The sequence below is a fragment of the Ambystoma mexicanum genome, chromosome 4p (genome assembly GCF_040938575.1).
Source record: "Ambystoma mexicanum isolate Mex_15411 chromosome 4p, UKY_AmexF1_1, whole genome shotgun sequence".
Taxonomy (NCBI): Eukaryota; Metazoa; Chordata; class Amphibia; order Caudata; family Ambystomatidae; genus Ambystoma; species Ambystoma mexicanum.
Window position 1 is genome coordinate 1098248464 of NC_090927.1, and position 18484 is coordinate 1098266947.

Consider the following 18484-nt stretch of genomic DNA (forward strand, 5'->3'; position numbering starts at 1 on the left):
AAGCACCTACCTTCTTTAGTAGTCCTTGATATTCTGTGGAGGAGTCCTGTTGAACAGCTCTCTCCAATGCACAAGCCGGTGTTTAAGTGACCTGGGCGTGATAGTGTTGCATGCAGAGAACCCGTCCCATCCGTGGTCTTCGCCAATGCACCGGAGACAGAGCGCATGTGGATCTGCTGTGGGGAATGAACCGTCACACGACGGGCACCTACTAAAGTCTGTCAAGGCTGACATGCGCCGGGGACAAACTAGGGCATCAGTGGATGGTGTTCCCAAATCTGCAAAAGAAGAAAGAAAAGATTTTGGGGAAAGCACATGGAATTATGAGGCTTGAGGCCTCACCCAGGAGCGCTGGTGGTAGTGTTCCTTTCCCATCTATGCGGAAAGGGAGACTGAGGTGTTGGACCGGTGGGCGGGGTTAAGGGATCCCACGCTTCCGCGGCCATTAAAATTGAATCAGAAATTTATTTTGTGATAGAAAAAAGGATTTGTTCCCGTCCCTCACGACAGATACCCATACAGGATGGTTGAAAGGGGACGGGACGTAGGAGTAAACCTATCAACAAATACAATTAATAAAGGTCCCGAATGTGAAATCTCTCCTCTATCTTAAAAGAATATTGAAAGACAGAAAATATTATTTTAAATGTTACTCAACTTTGTTGCATGATTGCTTGCTTTTAGTTACAGTATCAAAAATATGTTTAATAAGAAAGATACAGCTGTAGCTGAGGAAAGTCCTTGTTCTGTCATTTCACAATTATTTTGTTCACACCACAATTATGCATTGGGCAATTTAAAAAAAAAAACATAATAGATGTATTTAGACTAAAGTTACAAAGCAAATAACCATCATTTTCAGTCTAATGCATGTATGTATGAAAGAACTTGGAAGGTCCTAGTAGCTCTTTAGTTCAACCTTATACTTGCATGTGTTCTCTCTTGCATTTGCTGTCTCCAGACCACCGAGTCCAAGCACAAAGCCAAAAAAGGGTGACACACTGTATGTCGTGCTTCAGCACAGTGGAGATGGCAAGCAGAAATGGAACAAGCTGCAAGAAAAGCGGGTGTGGAGAAGGGGATGAAGGGCAGAGGAGGGGCTGTGGGGTGCATGAAAATTAGCTTTCCAGGAGGTGAAGGGGAACACTGCGTTTGCAAACCTGAGAGGTGCAAGCAAGGCATGTAAAGGAGTTACTCAGAGGTGAATCGGCCACTTGACAATGGCTCTGGTGAGTTGTGTATTGTTTCCCACATGTTCTCTGTGCCCGCCTTCCCATGTGTCGACTGTGTGTTCTGGCCTGCCTACCTTGCCTGGATTTATGATTTGGACTTTGTTTTGCCTTGCCGGCTATCAGATTCTGGTCTGACCTACTTATTCTACCTTTAAACTGCTTACTAATTCGACATTGGGGAGGACGAGGATGCCCCCAGCTCCTGCTGGGACATTGTTGCGGTTTCTTCCCTGCCTTGCACCTCCTCCCTACTACAGCCTTCCCTGTAACCCTCCAAGGACTTCTTTTGGGACCGACTTGAAACTATTTCTGGATTGCTCTGTGTTCCCCTGAACCACCCCAGATATTTTGGAAGTACTTTTCTTGGCAAGAAGGACATAACATCAGAAGGGAGGTAAAAGGGCGGTGAAGGAAGTTGGAGCAGATGATGTACACAGTCTAGAGAAGAAAGAAGATGTAACAGCCATCCATGTGTCAAAAGGAAGTGGTCCTGGGACAATTGGAGGAAGAAGTATGTTGCAAAGTGTCCAGGAGTAATAGGAGAATATCGAGATAAGAGAGGAGACTGGAGAAAGATAAGAGAAGTACATGATCATTATAGATTTTTGAGGGGAGCAAGGTAGTGATTGGGAAACCCAAAGCCACGGCCCTGGAACAGAGAGGAAAGGACCAAGTAGGAAAAAGTCAGTCTTGCATGCCTCTTGTCGACAACAGAGGCTTTGTCAATACCTTGCCGGGACCAGCGTAGCTGAGCCTAGTGGAGCGATTCAGTGTTACTGCACCTAAAATCGCATTTCAAGTAGCAGTCCAAAGAAGGCTTTACTGCATTGCATAATTGGCAGCTTCCCTGGTGCTTGGGAACCAGGACCATGGCCACCAGTGTTCACCATGCAAACGCACACAGTGTCGGCATGCAGCATTCTCCCTCCTTGTTGCAGGAAGTGAGAGGTGCAAGCAAGGCATGTAAAGGAGTTACTCAGAGGTGAATCGGCCACTTGACAATGGCTCTGGTGAGTTATGTATTGTTTACCACATGTTCTCTGTGCCTGCCTTCCCATGTGCCGACTGTGTGTTCTGACCTGCCTATCTTGCCTGGATTTGTGATTTGGACTTTGTTTTTGCCTTGCCGGTTACCGGATTCTGATCTGACCTACGTAGTCTACCTTTAAACTGCCTACTAAGTCATCACTGGGCGGGGGGGAGGTTCCCCCCAGCTCCTGCTGGGACATTGTTGCGGTTTCTTCCCAGGCCTTCTACCCTGCACTTCCTCCCTACTACAGCCTTCACTGTTACCCCCCAGGGACTTCTTTTGGGACAGACTTGAAACTATTTCTGAATTATTCTGTGTCCCCCTGAACCACCCCAGATATTTTGGAAGTACCTTTCTTGTCTTCTGAAAATGTGACTGTTGTGTTCTCCTCATCCAATTAATATAAGTGCTTGTGTCACCTGGGTAGGCCCTTGTGCTCATTATTCCTTTTATATTTGTATGCATTCTCATTCTACCTGTGGTTTCCAGTGGTTTCCGATCTATGGTCTTTGCACTTGTTTCAGCCAATTGCTGTACTTCTTCATGCGCTTCAACCATTCAGAGAAGGACAGTAATCTTTGAGAAGGTGGATGTGGGTTAGACTATGGCACTATTGGTGACTCAGCATTTTTGTCTTCCAGAAGTGGAATAGGTGTCCAGGTATATGGGCTCCTTTGATCAGGTCCATCGGCTTACCCACTGGAGTAGTCTTCCCTTTGCTCTGTTATTTTAGAATGATGGGCGTTCTACCAGGATGCATCTGTTAGGGTTCTCCCCGCAAACATTCAGAGGAGGACCCAGATCCTGAAACCTATCATGGGGCCACACACTGGACCCTAGAGACTAAGTGATGTCTGACTGGAGCTAAAGAAACCAGAGCAATGAAAGCTTAACAAACAAAAGCAGTAAGTTGATCAATGGACAATGGAGACGTAGACCGAGACAGACTTCTTTATCCAAGAGACTGGTGCCAGAAGCAATCGATAAACAAAACTGCTCAGAATTTAGTCAGGCAAAACCCTGGAACAGAAACCCTGGCTGAAGTGTGGCTACTAAAAGTATTGAACTTTAGGGACTGACGATTTTCCAAAACACTTGGGCAAGGGTCCCTGGTCAGAATCTTTTCCTCAGTTTAGTTTCCACTCCAAGCATGAGAAGTAGTTGTATTGACATTTGCTGTTTAATGGTTTATGGTCCTCATTAGAATTTTGGCCAACAACGTACCAGCACCCTATTAAATCAACATTATAGTTATGTGTGTGGGTCTAGTGTGTGACTGATCCATGTCCACATCATAAAAGTACACCCATACAATATCAAACCCTTGCAATGCCAATAGAAAATGAATGTCAGTCTCACAGAAGGGAAGAACACAACTCAGGGAACTGTACTCAGGGAACTGTACTCAGGGAACTGTACTCCTATATCGAACTCAAAACACCAATGAAAAATGTAATAGTTTACATCGACAACTAGTGACTAACCTTCACACTAGAAAGAAAAGTTGGATTACTCAATATAATAATTCAGGTAGAACTGTCAGATGGTAGATTATATTTGATCTAATGAGGTCCAGCAAACGCTCCAGGTGCCTTGTAAAGTGTCTTTAGTCCTGTAACTCCTCGCATGAAATTAATCCAACTGCGGAGCATGTTTGGGAATCATGTATCGCTTAATTATATGGACAGGATGTAATTTTGCCTGTTCATTCCCATATTCCTCGAGAGTCCTCTTTCGTCAGCAGAGCTTGCATGGAGTGTTGAAGATGTTAGAGCAGTGATTATGGGACTGAAACTTTCCAGAGCCCCTGGAACCAATGGTCTCTCTAATGTAGTCATTAGTGGAAAAAACGGATATGTGGGCGGAAATGCTAGGCACCCTGTTTCAAAGAATCTTGCAAGAGGGTACTATTCATTCTTCTTGGAAAAAATTATTATTAATTCCTGTTTTTAAAAAAGGTGACCGTGGGAATCCGGTGAATTGTCGACTTCTTGCAATGCTTGTAAGATCTTTTGCACCCTTTTAATGAAAGAACTGCAGGCCTGGGCTGATCAGAGACAGATCATATCTGCCCAGCTAACAGGATTCCAGAAGGGAATGAGTACAAGTATTAATATCAGGACTCTACAGTACCTAAATCATTGCTCTTTACAAGAAAGAACCTTGCTATACATAGCCTCTGTTGATTTCACAAAGACCTTCGATACAGTTAATCGAAGTTGATTGTTGAGGAATCTGGCATCCAGGGGCCTAGATTCCAAGGCACTTAACTTAATTAAACAATTTCATGAGGAGACATAGGTGGCATTAACGCTCAATCAAGCCGACCATGTGACAAGATTATTTCCTTCAGTTAAGGGTTTGAAGCAGGGATGCATGCTTGCCACCATGCTTTTTAATTTATATCTCCCTTATCTTCTTAATGCAATTCATAACTCTGGAAACTTTCCTTCTAAGATTGGAGCTTACCAGGTGGCCTGGTTAATGTATGCCGATGATACTGGGCCTCATTTACAAGCATGGTGGTCTGGGAACTACGGTACCGGTAAGCATTCTGGTACCATAGTTCCCTGACCGCCATACTACGAGGTGTGCTCCCGGGCACCTGTCAGCCCGCCAGCTCTGACCTGGCAGGCAGAGCGGCATCTGCGAGCACAGCACGTCAGATGCAGCGGCACCACTCTGAATGGTGCCGGCGCATCCGACGTCCCATTCCCATTCAGCCCTTTGGGGCCAAATGGGGATGCGGTTCTCTCATTAACGGCACCCGCGAATGGGCAATTACCAGGTCCGCCATAATCGGCATGACCCGGTAATTGCCCATTCGTGGGTCCTAGAAAAAAATGGATACCGGCGGCAGCCGTGGCTGTACTATAGGAACGGCTACCGCCAGCCTCGTAATGAGGCCCACTGTCTTGATTGACAGAACCCCAAAAGGCTTACAAAGTTTACTGTCTGCACTCCATAAATACTCATTATCAAATGGTTTGGAAATGAATAAGACGAAGACTAAGAGAATGATTGCGGGGAACAAGCCAAAACATAAATGTATTAAATGGAAAATTGCTTACAAAGATACTGATGTGGTGTCGGCTTATGAATATCTGGGGGCTTTGTTGTCCTCAGGCAGCAATAATTTAAAAAAGCATGCCTGTACCAAGGCTATTTCTAAACTAGGTATGATACAAAGCTTTGTACAAACTTCTCAGGGTTTTTCGGTGGAGGGTATGTGCCAAGTATATAATATCAGTATCGTTCCAAGTATACTCTACAGCTTCAGCTAATACTGATAATGAATTGAAGTGACTGAAATTATTAGAGGGTAAACTGTGGCATGGTACCCTAGGCTTACCTCAGTCATTACCGGTAGAAGCCATCCATTTAGAGTTGGGCCTAGTCTCACTAGCCACCTCTACTACCGTGTATCACAGTATACTTCTTTTCAAGATATTAACTGATCTGGGAGCGTCTCAGCTTGGGTAGTAAAGAGAGAGATGTAACCATCCAATAGTGCAACATCAAATTATTAAACAGTTAATCCAGGATAGTAGCGAATTTTATGCAGAAATTGACTGGAAAATTGATCTGTCAGCTAATCTCATGCTAAGTAAACAGACTTAAAAAAAAGACTTAAGCTTGGGATGGGGGATAGCTCAGTGGCAACATGTTTGTTCTGAAAGCAAGAAAACTCAGAACAACACAGGTTGGAATCCCAATCCCACGCTCAGAAACCAATCACTGGTATTAAGCATGTTAGAAAAGAATAATTATAATTATAGATCCCAAAATCTTGGCTATTTGGATGGAAAGCAATCGATCCATTACTACACTGTCATTGTATGAAATGGAAAACAGTTTAATTAGAACTGATTTGGGAAACATTGTTTCATTTTGAATTTCTTCTGATGTAATGTGATTACATAAGATATTATGTTATATATTTTATGTGTTTTTTACGAATGGATTTCTAAAAAGGTTTCTTGGGAATCCATAGCTTTCTACAAAAAGGGAAGAGGCATAAAAGGGACATAGTATATAGTTAAACCACCTACTCTCTGAGATGAAGAGGACTTTTTTGTAGTCACTAGGATTTTTATGGGCTTTGGGGAGACCGTCTACTTCGCTTTCGGAGCTCTTTTCATTTCACGCCAGGCACTTCACATCCAAAAGATTTTTCATCAATCTTTTTGCGGTAAAGCTTGTTGGTCTCTTTTTAAACATTGGTGCCATCAATAGATCTGGTGTAAGGAAAAACCCTGCTCAGACTTCATCTGGCAATACAGGTGTACCTGGCAATTTCTCCCTCATCTCATTAGCCTTAATTTGATCAGGCAAATTCTTTACTTTTTTCTGTTTAAACCGCCTAAAGGCAGAGGGGTGCATAACGGGCACTGAGTCACACTCTTCAGTAAATATACTGCAGTAGTGCTTGGGCTGGAATGCAGTGCAAAGTGTTGGCTTGAACGCCGTAGCTGGCAGCAGTCAGTCTGGTGTGAATAAGTGGGGGATGGCAGGGAAGCTTAAATGGAGCAATAATTTTAATGAAGTTGGTGCTATCATCCATTCAGCTTTTGAAGGGGTGTTTCATCAAGAAGTGCTGCCTATACAAAGGTGCATTGTTTCTTGAATAACATGAATCCTAACATCAATAAATATTTTGCTTTGCTAGAATGTCCTTTCTGACATTAAAAGGGTTCCATGTGTTATAATCGCGGCAAAAAGACTGTGGTTTTGCTGCTGCAATCCATGTAATGGATGCAGGGGACACCCCCCGCAACCCCCGGACCCATTATACCATTTAATGGAGCGGGGTACACCCCTGCAACCCCACTCCCCTTACATGGTATAATGGGGTACACCTTTACTGGGTCAAATCAATGCATTTTTTCCGCTCTTTTTGTGCAGACGACTTTTTTGCCGCAATTTTATTACTGCATACCATTAAAAGGGGACAAAAACAAATTACATGTGGGAGGTCCTGAATGCCAGACCTACAAGGAAGGCATTTCTGTCTGTGTGAATGGGATGCCTGCCCAGGCAGCTTTAGGAAAACAGCGGTAACTCCCATTAAAAAAATATAATACGAAAGGCTCAGATCTTTGTGTTTGCCACAGAAATACTGTATGTATTATAACACTAAACAAGTATGTTATTTATAACAGGCAATATTTATTTCAAAGCATCCTTCTATTGAAGTATCTTGTAGCATTGTTTTATATATTCTTTCATTCTTGGGCTCTATGTTACCAGCAAGGCCCATATGCTAATCTAACTACTAGGCAGCCTTACAAACTCTGCACATTGGAATCAGTATAAAATGGACTTGTGCTTAGACATCTGTTCATACAGCAAATGATTGTTTCTGCAGATGGGGTTTCCAGTATCAAGTTGCCTGCCTCTACTGATGCCGAGCCTAACTCAGCGGCTCAGGATTTTGAATGCATCTATATACATATTCAATGAAAAAACATTGTTAAAGGGACGTTATGGTAAAGTTGCACTAATAAAAACCTCTGAAATTCAGTAAAAAAAACGTTGTTAAATGGACGTTATGGTTACAAGTAAAATAGAAAAACCCCTGAAATTCACCAGTTAAAGTAAGCTAAGCAACCATAACTCGCGCCACTACCGTTCACTGCTAAGACTAACACCCAGGACATCAAAGATGACATCACAAATATCATTGATGACATCAAGATGACATAAGCCATCAAAAAATGTTGAGACCCCCCTCTAATTTTGCCCCCTCTTGAGAAAAACCCACCAACCTTTAGAAAACCATTTATATCTAGATCCAAAATCGTTTTTTACCAAATGTTGTGCAGATTCGCCAAATGGCACCACATTTATATGCCTTTACAATATTTTGGGACCCCCCCTCTAATTTTGCCCCCTCTTGACAGAATCCCAAAAAATTTGAGTGGCGCAAAAGTTATAAGCCATCCAAAAACTGCTTTTCCCCAACCCTGTAATGCATCTCAAGTGTTCGCGAACACCACAGGACTGTCCCAGGACATCCATTAATGTTTGCGGACCTTCGGGGGGTGAAACAACCCGTTTTTTGGCTTCTTATGGCCATATCTAATCGAATCCTCACCCCACCCACTTCCCCAGAGATTGTTTGTTGAGTTTGACAAAACCCTGTAATGCATCTCAAGTGTTCGCGAACACCACAGGACTGTCCCAGGACATCCAGAATGTTTGCGGACCTTCGGGGGGTGAAACAACCCGTTTTTTGGCTTTTTATGGCCATATCCAATCGAATCCTCACCCCACCCACTTCCCCAGAGATTGTTTGTCGAGTTTGACAAGTGAAATGCTGCTTTAAAAAAAAAAAAGTTTTCACCGCGCTGTTCGCGGACCCCAAAAAGTCAGCGAACCCAAGATGGCGGGCGTTTCAAGAAAACAGACGCATTTCACGTTTTCTCACCATCCAATCAGCGGACGCGTCCCAGTGTCCGCGGACTACGCAAAAGTCCACGACTTTTTCTGGCCAATCAGAGGCCAGTCTGCGGACAGCACAGCCAATCAGAGGCCAGTCCGAGGACTGAACAGGGAAGTGAGTCCGCGGTCCTGACATAGATATCACTGATTTTTTTGCCTTACATTTTGGTCATTTAAAAAAAACCTACTGGACTGATTTACACCAAATAAAAAAAAAGCACGCTTTCGGGACCAAGCCGCCGCTCCTGCCACAAATTTGGTGAAAATCCGTCCAGCGGTTTGGGCTGTAGGCGTGAGCAAAGTTTTTTCCCATTATGTCTATGGGAAAAAAAGACATTTTGGGACCCTCCCCTATAACTTTGCCCCCACTGGACCAAACCACACCAAACTTTACAAAATAATTCAGAGTGGGCCATATATTTTTTGCAAAGTTTGGTGAGGATTTGTCCAGGGGGAGCGAAGTTATAAGCCGCCCAAAAAGTGCTCCTCCTATGGAAATAGCAACTTAACCATGTAATTCAGTGAAATGGAATCTTGTGTTTACAATGCTGGGAAAAAAAATTCAGAATAAAAAATGCCTATCTATCCAAGACCCGAAAAAAACAGTGTCAACGTTGGCTGGGGGAATCAAATTGCAACCACATGGTCTCTGCAGATTGGCGAATTCCTGGGTGTACAACTCTGCACTCTCCACTAGGGAACAAAAATCAACTGCTTCAACGGTTCAGTTGTTGCATAAACTGTGTACTGAACACGTTCACTGAATGGAGCCCCAAGCAGACATGTGTATATGCTGCTCGGTTGCAGCAACACCACAAAATAAGCCTGTGTGAACACATATTTGGATATTAAAAATAGTTGTGAAATACTGTTGGACATGACCCGACACAAAAGGGCATAATTTAAAAAAAGAATACACTCAGTGGTGTCTATTATATACTGAGAAAATTAGCATTGATGGTGGGGACGGGACTCTTTACCACAGCTGATTATATTGGTCCCCCAGTTGATTGAGGTGTTCAGCAGGATTGAATCATTGCTCGCAACTGATTGAGGGTACACCAGGTGAGCACTCAACCTCAGGTCCACAACGGTATGGCGACCACACACCTTAATGCCCAATTACTTGAAAGGGCTCCTCCGACACCCTCCTCACAGTGCCATCCGTGTGGGTTGTGAACACAACATGTAGGTGCAGGAACTTTGAGCCCCATTAAATGACAAGGAGACATCCAGTGGGGGAAATGACAGACAGCGACTTGCAAGGCTGTTTGTGGGGGTGATCCGAGAAGAACTGAGGCCGAAAGAGTGGCGAGATGTGTTGATGAGGTGGCCATTTTGCTTGTTGAAGAGCAATATGCTCAAATGCCACTCTCAAGCACAGTATTAGTGCCTGGTTTAAATGACATCTCATTAGCAGAGGGCTATGACATATTAATGGTTCAGACAGCTTATCTTTCACAGCCAATTAAGCACAATCTATTCCAGAAAATATTATTATTATCCTCATTATTATTATTAGCGTACTGATTGAGCGCTTACCTAGCTTCGGAAAGCAATAGAGCACATTACAAATCATCGGGGCAAGGACATGGTGACGGAAGCAGAGATGCAAGAGTGTGGGGAGCTAGAAAAGGAGGAGGGCGTGCAACATGGCAGCAAGCGATCTACAATTAAGCACGGGAGGAAACAGGGGGGAGCAGATCACTGAGTCTCAGTGGAGAGTGTGTGGTCCCAGGTGTTCGAGAGGAGCCATTCCCTGAAGAGGAGGGTCTTGAGCCTCTTCCGAAAATGTAGACGGGAGGGGGTGAGTCTGGTGTTGATGGGGAGGAGGTTGTAGAGTCTGGCGGCATAGACAGATTCGAAAACGCACATTTTCAAAATGTTAAAAGTGCCACAAAATTGCTGACGTGCCACAAATAAATAAATAAAAGAAATCACAAAATGTAGTATTTTTTCCTCCGGACGCTTGTTATAATTAGTCTGATCCACACATCCATGCTGATTTTTGTGATCTCCAGTGCACGCACAACCAGTGACTCCAAGCTCTACACATCAGTTACATGAAGCAAATTCCTCTGCGATAGATGGTTTTCAATCCAGTGCAGAATAGCTACATTGGAAATGGTATTCTGTAAGCAGAGTATTTATCTGTAACTGTTTTAATTAAGCATAACGTCTGCAGAATGTACATATTAGTGCTGCAATAGTTCCTTTTTTTGTCTCAAGATTTGGAAATCAATGCCAATATATTGTGGGGTGTCTATATTATAGCTATTCTAGACTAGTTCACTCTTGGCTCTGTCTTGACAGTCCAGAATTAAAGGGATGGTTCGCCCAAATTTTTTTATTTCAAAAATAGATAGGCAATATTAAAAAAAAACGATTGGCATTTTTTTTTCCCAAGTCCCTATGTAAAATATTTAGCAATTCAAGCTCAAAATTTGCAAAAGCAAGCACATGGGCGCATCCATTTTGTGAAATGGATGCCCGCCTGTGCTGGCTTTTGCGGCACTAATGAAGGAAAAGCCAGCCAGCTGTAGTAAACAAAAGCTACCACTGCGTGGCTTTTCCTTCATTGGTGCCGGGACTCGGAGGACGCGGACCGGAGACTGCAGGCAGAAAAGCTGCAGCTGCATCTCGGTAAGTGCTATTTATTTTTTTTTAAAAATAAGCACTAGCTGTGGTTTTTTTCCTAAGTTTTCCGGGCTGGAGGAGCCTGGAAAACTTAGAAATAAAACCGCAGCTTTAAAAACATTGGATTTATGTTTGCCGCAAAAATAAATACAACGTTATTGTGTTTGAAAACGCTGCGGTTTTTCTTTCTAAGTTTCTCAGGCTCCTCCGAGCCTGAGAAACCTAGAAAGAAAAACCGCAGCGTTTTCAAACACAACCGCATTGATTTTCTGCATAAATCTGCTTTCCCATTTGGGGCTCTCGGGCTCCCCGTGGGGAGCCGAGAGCCCCAAATGGGAAAGCAGATTTAGGCAGAAACACTGCAGCATTTAGCATTTCCCATTTGGGGCTCTCGGGCCCCCCGTGGGGAGCCCGAAAGCCCCAAATGGGAAATCAGCTGTAGGCAGAAACACTGCAGCATGTAAACACAACCGTGTTGTGTTTCTGCCTGGCTTAGCTTTCACTTTGGGTCTCCGGTGCTCTCCTGGGGGAGCACCGGAGACCCAAAGTGATAGCCACGGCAGGCAGAAACACAAGGCGGTTGTGTTTGAAAACGCTGCGGTTTTTCTTTGAGTTTCTCAGGCTTCTCCGAGCCGGAGGAGCCTGAGAAACTTAGAAAGAAAAACAGCAGCGTTTTCAAACACAATAACGTTGTATTTATGTTTGCGGTCGCTTCAAAAGCTATCGCAAACATAAATAAAACGTTTTTAAAGCTGCGGTTTTATTTCTAAGTTTTCCGGGCTCATCCAGCCCGGAAAACTTAGAAAAAAAACTGCAGCTAGTGTTTATTTTTATTAAAAAAATAGCACTTACCGAGATGCAGCTGCAGCTTTTCTGCCTGTAGTCTCCGATCCCTGCCCTCCGCGTACAGCACCAATGAAGGAAAAGCCACCCAGTCGTAGCTTTTGTTTACTACAGCTGGCTGGCTTCTCGTTCATTAGTGCCGCAAAAGCCAAAGCGAGCACAGCGGTGGGCATCCATTTCACAAAATGGATGCCCCCATGTGCTTTCTTTGAGCTTGATTTGCTCAAAATTTTACCTAGGGACTTGGAAAAAAAAAAATTGCCAATCGATTTTTTTTAATATTGCCTATCTATTTTTTAAATAAAATTTTTTGGGCGAACCATCCCTTTAACTTTCTGGAGTTTGACCTCGAATACAAAATATAGAGATACCCGGGCAAATAAGACATCAAACTCCCAGGATTGGCTAAGCACGCTCTCGAACCCCTCATGCATCCAGCATTACAATGAGTACTAACTTACAATTCTCCTACCGTGCCTCGGAAACAACACAGTTTTCACGACACTTAACGGCACATCCTCTTCCTCTCCTTTAAGGAACTATGGTGCATCGAACAGGACATAAATTGCACCCATACTATGACAAAACATTCATCCCAAGCTGCGCCCATCTCTTCCTTCATTTGTAGCATCTATTTTATTGCTTTCACATCCTCTTTTTTTCCTGTTTCTCTTTTTTGTTCCTCCAACAGACTAAGTTCTAGATATCACAGAACGCCACTCCAGGGACAAGATTGGGCATTCGGAAACTACTATGTTGGTTAGTTGGTGCAGCATAAAAGCCTATTAACATAAGACCACACATTACGACTGGACAAATTGATGATCTTACCTTGCATGTCAATTAGATTCAATTGTTGCTCAAAACCTACAGTTGTCAGGGTCTTAAAAAAAACAAAAATGTTTACAGTAAAACACTTCAAATACTTTAAAGAGACTCATCACTTTTTAGTTTACACAACCACTGTTACAAGCACATGCCGTGGTGTCTAAGTTATTTTCCACTCTTGTCTTCTGGAATCATATACAATCCCTTTGTTACTTTGTCCCTCTCTTGTTTTCTGGAATCATATACAATCCCTTTGTTACTATGTATTATCGCCTGAGCTGTTCCACTTCTGAGCAACAAATGTCATCTGAAACATTGTTCGGAGCAGTACACCGAGATAATGTTAATAAATACAATTCAATACACATTTGTTGGAAAACAACAGGGCAGTTAGACAAGAATTTTAACTGCTCAGAATCCAAGGACAGAATAAAAGAAAAAAGGTGGAAAACCAGCCTGTCTCTATTATGCAATTGGAATTTGGAATATACCACCAAACAGCATTCGTCAATCTCGCACCACCCTTCACTTGTGGAAGAAACTGGCACCTTGCTGATAATCTAACCCCCGGTCACAGACATTCGCCCCTCTGGCCTACCATACATCCCCTTCCTAAACAGGTTTACTTTTGATAAATCCAAATTCCTAGACGCAATATCTTTTTAAACAGCAAAGCAAATATTAATAATATATTTAAGAGCTCTTTACTCACTGATGAATGGCACGAACAGCCCAGGTCATCTGAACCAACATCTTTTCTAAAAGGACACAACGATGGAGCAGATGTTTCTGTGGGATGACTTGGTTCAAAGGTGGGGTTTGTTAAGAGGTGGCTGAGACTCCCATGAGTTCCGTTATTAGATGCGGGGTTCAAGCCTAATAAATCTAAAAACCAGAAAAAATTGTAATTACTCGCAAATCCTAAGCAACGGGTCAGGCAAATCAACTTTGTTTGAGGGATGTGATCACAGCACAGCTAAACTAGAGAGCTTGAAAGAGGAGTTTGCCAAGTGTTTCAAGTATACTCCTGCTCAGCCGGTCAGAGCCAAACCACACCACCTCTACTTATCAGCTAAAACCTATCTTATGCTATGTCTTTCCTGTGACACATTCACTGATGAGCACAATCGCCATACAGTTAGAGCCCGATGCTCCCCGGCTAAAAATCAATAAGTAAAGAAATGTACACCTCCTTTATAAATATAGACATGTTACTACAAAAATCGGGCTGAGACACAGTGGGAACAAAGCGTGTTGAAGTTTTAAATGTTCCTTTTATACTTGGTCTTTAGCAAATACAATGTTCTTACTCATGACAGTCCCTCTAACAGCTCCTTAAACAATGTGTTTTGGGTCCTTTATTGTGCTGGATGGTTGTAGGCAGTGCTTAATTTGTAAAAAAATAAGTGCCAGTGCCCAAAAAATATTGGCCTCATAATGTCGGGCGCGGCGCCGTCCGCAGCACCGTCCGCAGCGCGGGCGCATCGCCGCCCTCAGTGCAGGCGCAGCACCGCCCTCAGCGCAGGCGCGCCTGCCGCCCCAGTTCAGTGCTAGACCTACATAGAACGGCCCACCACCAGCCCATCACAAGGCTGCTGCTCCATGTCACATGTTTGGCGCTGCAGCAACTGCTGGCACAGGCTAGTAGTAAATACGCAACTAAGACATGCTCCTCCTGTAACTGCGCCTCGATGCCCCTGGGCTGTGTGAGTGCTTTAAAAATGCAAATAAATAAAAAAGCATTTTGTTTCAGTCACTGTTGCACTGTATTTGTCTCTACCCCTTCTGCCCCTTCTGACAGTCTGTTAAAGCAACCAAGTACTGTTTATCGGTTACCTCCAGGAAGAGCACCCTCCCTCAGCCCGTTCTTCAGTCATCTCATCCAGGTGTTTTGTGTAATCAATTTACTCTCAAGCCCTTATCAGTCATCACATCTCATGAATGCATCCCCCTTCACCCTTCCTTCAAGCATGAGCATGGTGTTGTATAACTTGGAAAAAGTCATTTCTGCAAGACGTTGTGAAATCAACAGCCTGTGCTACTTCTGCTTTAGGGCTTCTTTCCACCTTAACACATATTAAAAAAACTAAATATGTTTTGTCACCCAATATTCAGGAGCCAGAGGAGAATGCATATTCGGATACCTCCTTCCCACTGACATGTGCTTGACATACTTCACTAAACTGCGGGGTGTAACAGACACCCACTTCCCTATCTGAGGATTCCTATCGGAGGATTGCATGTGCTCTCATTTGGAGCACATGCTCGAAGAGTATTGTACCCAGTTTAAGGGGCCACATCTGGTGTATAAACCACACATCAGGATCTAAAACATGCGCTGGAATTATGTAAAGAAATGACAGCAAAAGACAGTTGAGAATTATACACGAATACTCAACTAGTGCTTTTATTTATGACGACAGATTAGTGGGCACGTGCACCATGTTTATCCCCGTCTAGTTTCCATGTGTGTACCTTTAAGTCTGAAAAGGCATTTCAGAAGTTCGTCTTTGCATTGGCTTTTCTCGCGAAGTGCAGCCAGTTCGGTTTTAGCCGAATACGTGCACCATTCCGGGTCCCCTCGCTGAAGCTCGCTTGTGAACTAATGAGGCCGATAACATTAAAAGGAAGAACGGAAACACCGAGGCAAAAATTAACAGTTCATGTTTCGCTTAGATGAATACTATCCAGGGTCGGACTGGGGCATACAATTGGCTCGAGTCGGGCTCGGCACCAATGAAAAAGTGGCCAAAGTTGCAAACAACAATTCATTCTTTTTGTGACAGACACTAGTGGGACCACACTGCCGCCCGTGCCCTGCCCGGTCCTGCCTTGCCTCAATCACTTAGGCTACCTTCCGTGGGGCCACCACCGCCACGGCCATGCTGTGCCTGATGATGACAAAAATAGGTGCGTGGCGCAGCGGCCCCGTGGAAGGTAAGATTTTAAAAGAAAAAACGTATATTTGGGCGGATGGGGCCCATCACTTTAGAAGTGATGGGCCACAGCCGCCACTCAAAATAAGTTATTTCTTTTAAAACCTACCTTCTGTGGGGCGGGGCCCCAGCCACCGGCCCCACGGAAGGTCAGGTTTTCAAAGAAAAAAGTAAAAAACATACTTTTGGGCACAATCCACGGGCCCGGCCACCCACGGCAGAGTCATCTGACTCAGTCTGCGGCAGCCGGCAGCCCCTGGTCACAGAAATTGGCCTGGGCCTGGCACTGACTGCAGTCAGCAGCACACTGCACACAGGTCACACAGACAGAAGCCTGAGCGCGGATGGGCCCCTGGTGGGGTCCTGACTCCTGGGCAGTCAGGACACCACCAGGGGACCATGCCGCTGCCCGGGCCCCGACCTGGGCCTTCCATGCCTGATCACTTGACTGTGATAGCCTCTGGCTGCACCGCACGCAGCAACAAGTGACCTACCTGCTTTGCCAGCTGGGACTTGGCCTCCTATCGGGGCCTCAGGCTGGGGGGGGGGTGCGCACACTGCCACCCGCACAAATGAAAAAGCAGGCAGAGCGGGCCCCAGGAAGCAACTAGGCTGCACCACGCAGTGCAGCAGGGCAGGCTCTCTCTCTCACAAGTCAGGACCAACGACGCCACGCCTTGACACCTTCACTTCACAGTAACTCGTGAAATGAAGGTGGCACCGCGCTGCCTCCTGTGGCAACAACAACATGTCACCATGTAATTTCACTGGCTCAGATGAACAGCCAATGAAAACTGCACATTCTGTGTTACTATACAGAATTTATCAAATACTGCATAGTAACAACAGAATGGTAGTTTTCATTGGCTGTTTGTAACAGTTTGTTCTTCATTGCTATTGCTGGCCCCTCCCAGGCCCAGCCAGCCATGGCCTGCAACCTGCAAGCACCATACATGCCAACATTCTGTGACCAAAAATCTGTAGGAATCTTAAAGTTTCAAAAATAGTCAGGCGAGGAGGTAATGATAGGAATAGGGCTTCAGCAGCACATTGTCATTGAATGAGCCCGCCACCGTGGGTACATTCAATGACAATGAGGTGCCTGCCACGCCTTCTGCCACCACGCCAGCTCGGGGGAGCCCCCGAGTTGGCGTGGTGGGGGGCTAATGGTGCCTTTTGTCAAAGGCACCCGCAGCAGAGGGGCGCATTTAGCCCACCATCGTGGGCGCCTTTAACATCAAAAGCCTGCATTCCATGCCTTCTCCCACTACGCCAGCTCAGGGGAGCCCTTGAAAGACTCCCCCGAGTTGGCGTGGTGGGGGGCTAATGGCGCCTTTTGTGAAAGGCACCCGCAGCGGAGGGGCGCCCTTAGCCTACCACCGTGGGTGCCTTTCACATCAAAAGCCTGCATGCTGCGCCTTCTCCCGCTATGCCAGCTCGGGGAAGCCCTTGAAAGACTCCCCCGAGCTGGCGTGGTGGGGGGCTAATGGCGCCTTTTGTCAAAGGCACCAGCAGCGGAGGGGCGCATTTAGCCCACCGCCGTGGGCGCCTTTAACATCAAAAGCCTGCATGCCGTGCCTTCTCCCACTACACCAGCTCGGGGGAGCCCTTGAAAGACTCCCCTGAGCTGGTGTGGTGGGGGGTTAATGGTGCCTTTTGTCAAAGGCACCCGTGGCAGAGGGGCGCATTTAGCCCACCGCCGTGGGTGGCTTTGACATCAAAAGCTTGCATGCCGCACCTTCTCCCGCTACGTCAGCTCGGGGGAGCCCTTGAAAGACTCCCCTAAGCTGGCGTGGGGAAAAAAAAAAATGTAAAAAAAATAAATAAAAAATTCTTTTTTTTTTACAAAAAAATCGGTATTTGGTGCCAATAAATCTGTAGGCGGTAGGACTGCTTAAAAAGCGGTGTCCTACCGCCTAAATCGGTAGGGTTGGCAAATATGCAGCACCAGAGAGATCGAGATCAGAATGAAAAATCCCAATGGGCCTCATTACAACCCTGGCGCTCATGGAATGAAGGGTGCCGGTACGGGATCGGCACCCTTCATTCCGTGAGCGCAGATTAAGAGGTTCCCTTTGCGGGACCCAGACCAGACGTCTGGTAAAATCAGACGTCTTTTCCGGGTCCTGCGAGGGGAAGAGGGAGGTAATAATGGGCCACTTGGAATGTGCCCATTATTACCTCCCTCCCCGTTCCCATTGAGTCCTATGGGGGCTCAAATGGGAATGGGAAATGGTTCCTGCAAGGAGGAATTACCGGGTCCTCCCATGTCGAAATACCCGGTAAGTCCCCATTGCAAGAACCCAGTAATGGAGTCCGGTTTGGAGGCAGTCATGGTGCTAATAGCACCATGGCTGCATACAAACTCGCAATGAGGCCACATGATTTATTATCGAAGCAAAGCGAAGTGGAAGAACAAACAAAGCAATGGCACGTGCGCTGGATCCGCATGAGTTCCGGTGCCCAAAAAAGAGTGCTGGTGTTGGGCACTGGCAACCACCCCCAAAAAATAAGCACTGGTTGTAGGCATTAGA

The 18484-nt window shown here is 45.2% G+C and overlaps 1 protein-coding gene across 1 annotated transcript in view; it reads right to left on the reverse strand.

Moving 5' to 3' along the window:
- ENPP1 (ectonucleotide pyrophosphatase/phosphodiesterase 1) overlaps positions 1 to 18484 on the reverse strand; it is a 594855-nt gene that overhangs the window by 122498 nt on the left and 453873 nt on the right. The window contains exons 18-19 of the mRNA XM_069606684.1: positions 13727 to 13899; positions 13018 to 13069 (exon numbers count right to left, since the gene is read on the reverse strand). Coding sequence (XP_069462785.1) covers positions 13018 to 13069; positions 13727 to 13899 — 225 coding nt within the window. The remainder of the gene's footprint in view (positions 1 to 13017; positions 13070 to 13726; positions 13900 to 18484) is intronic.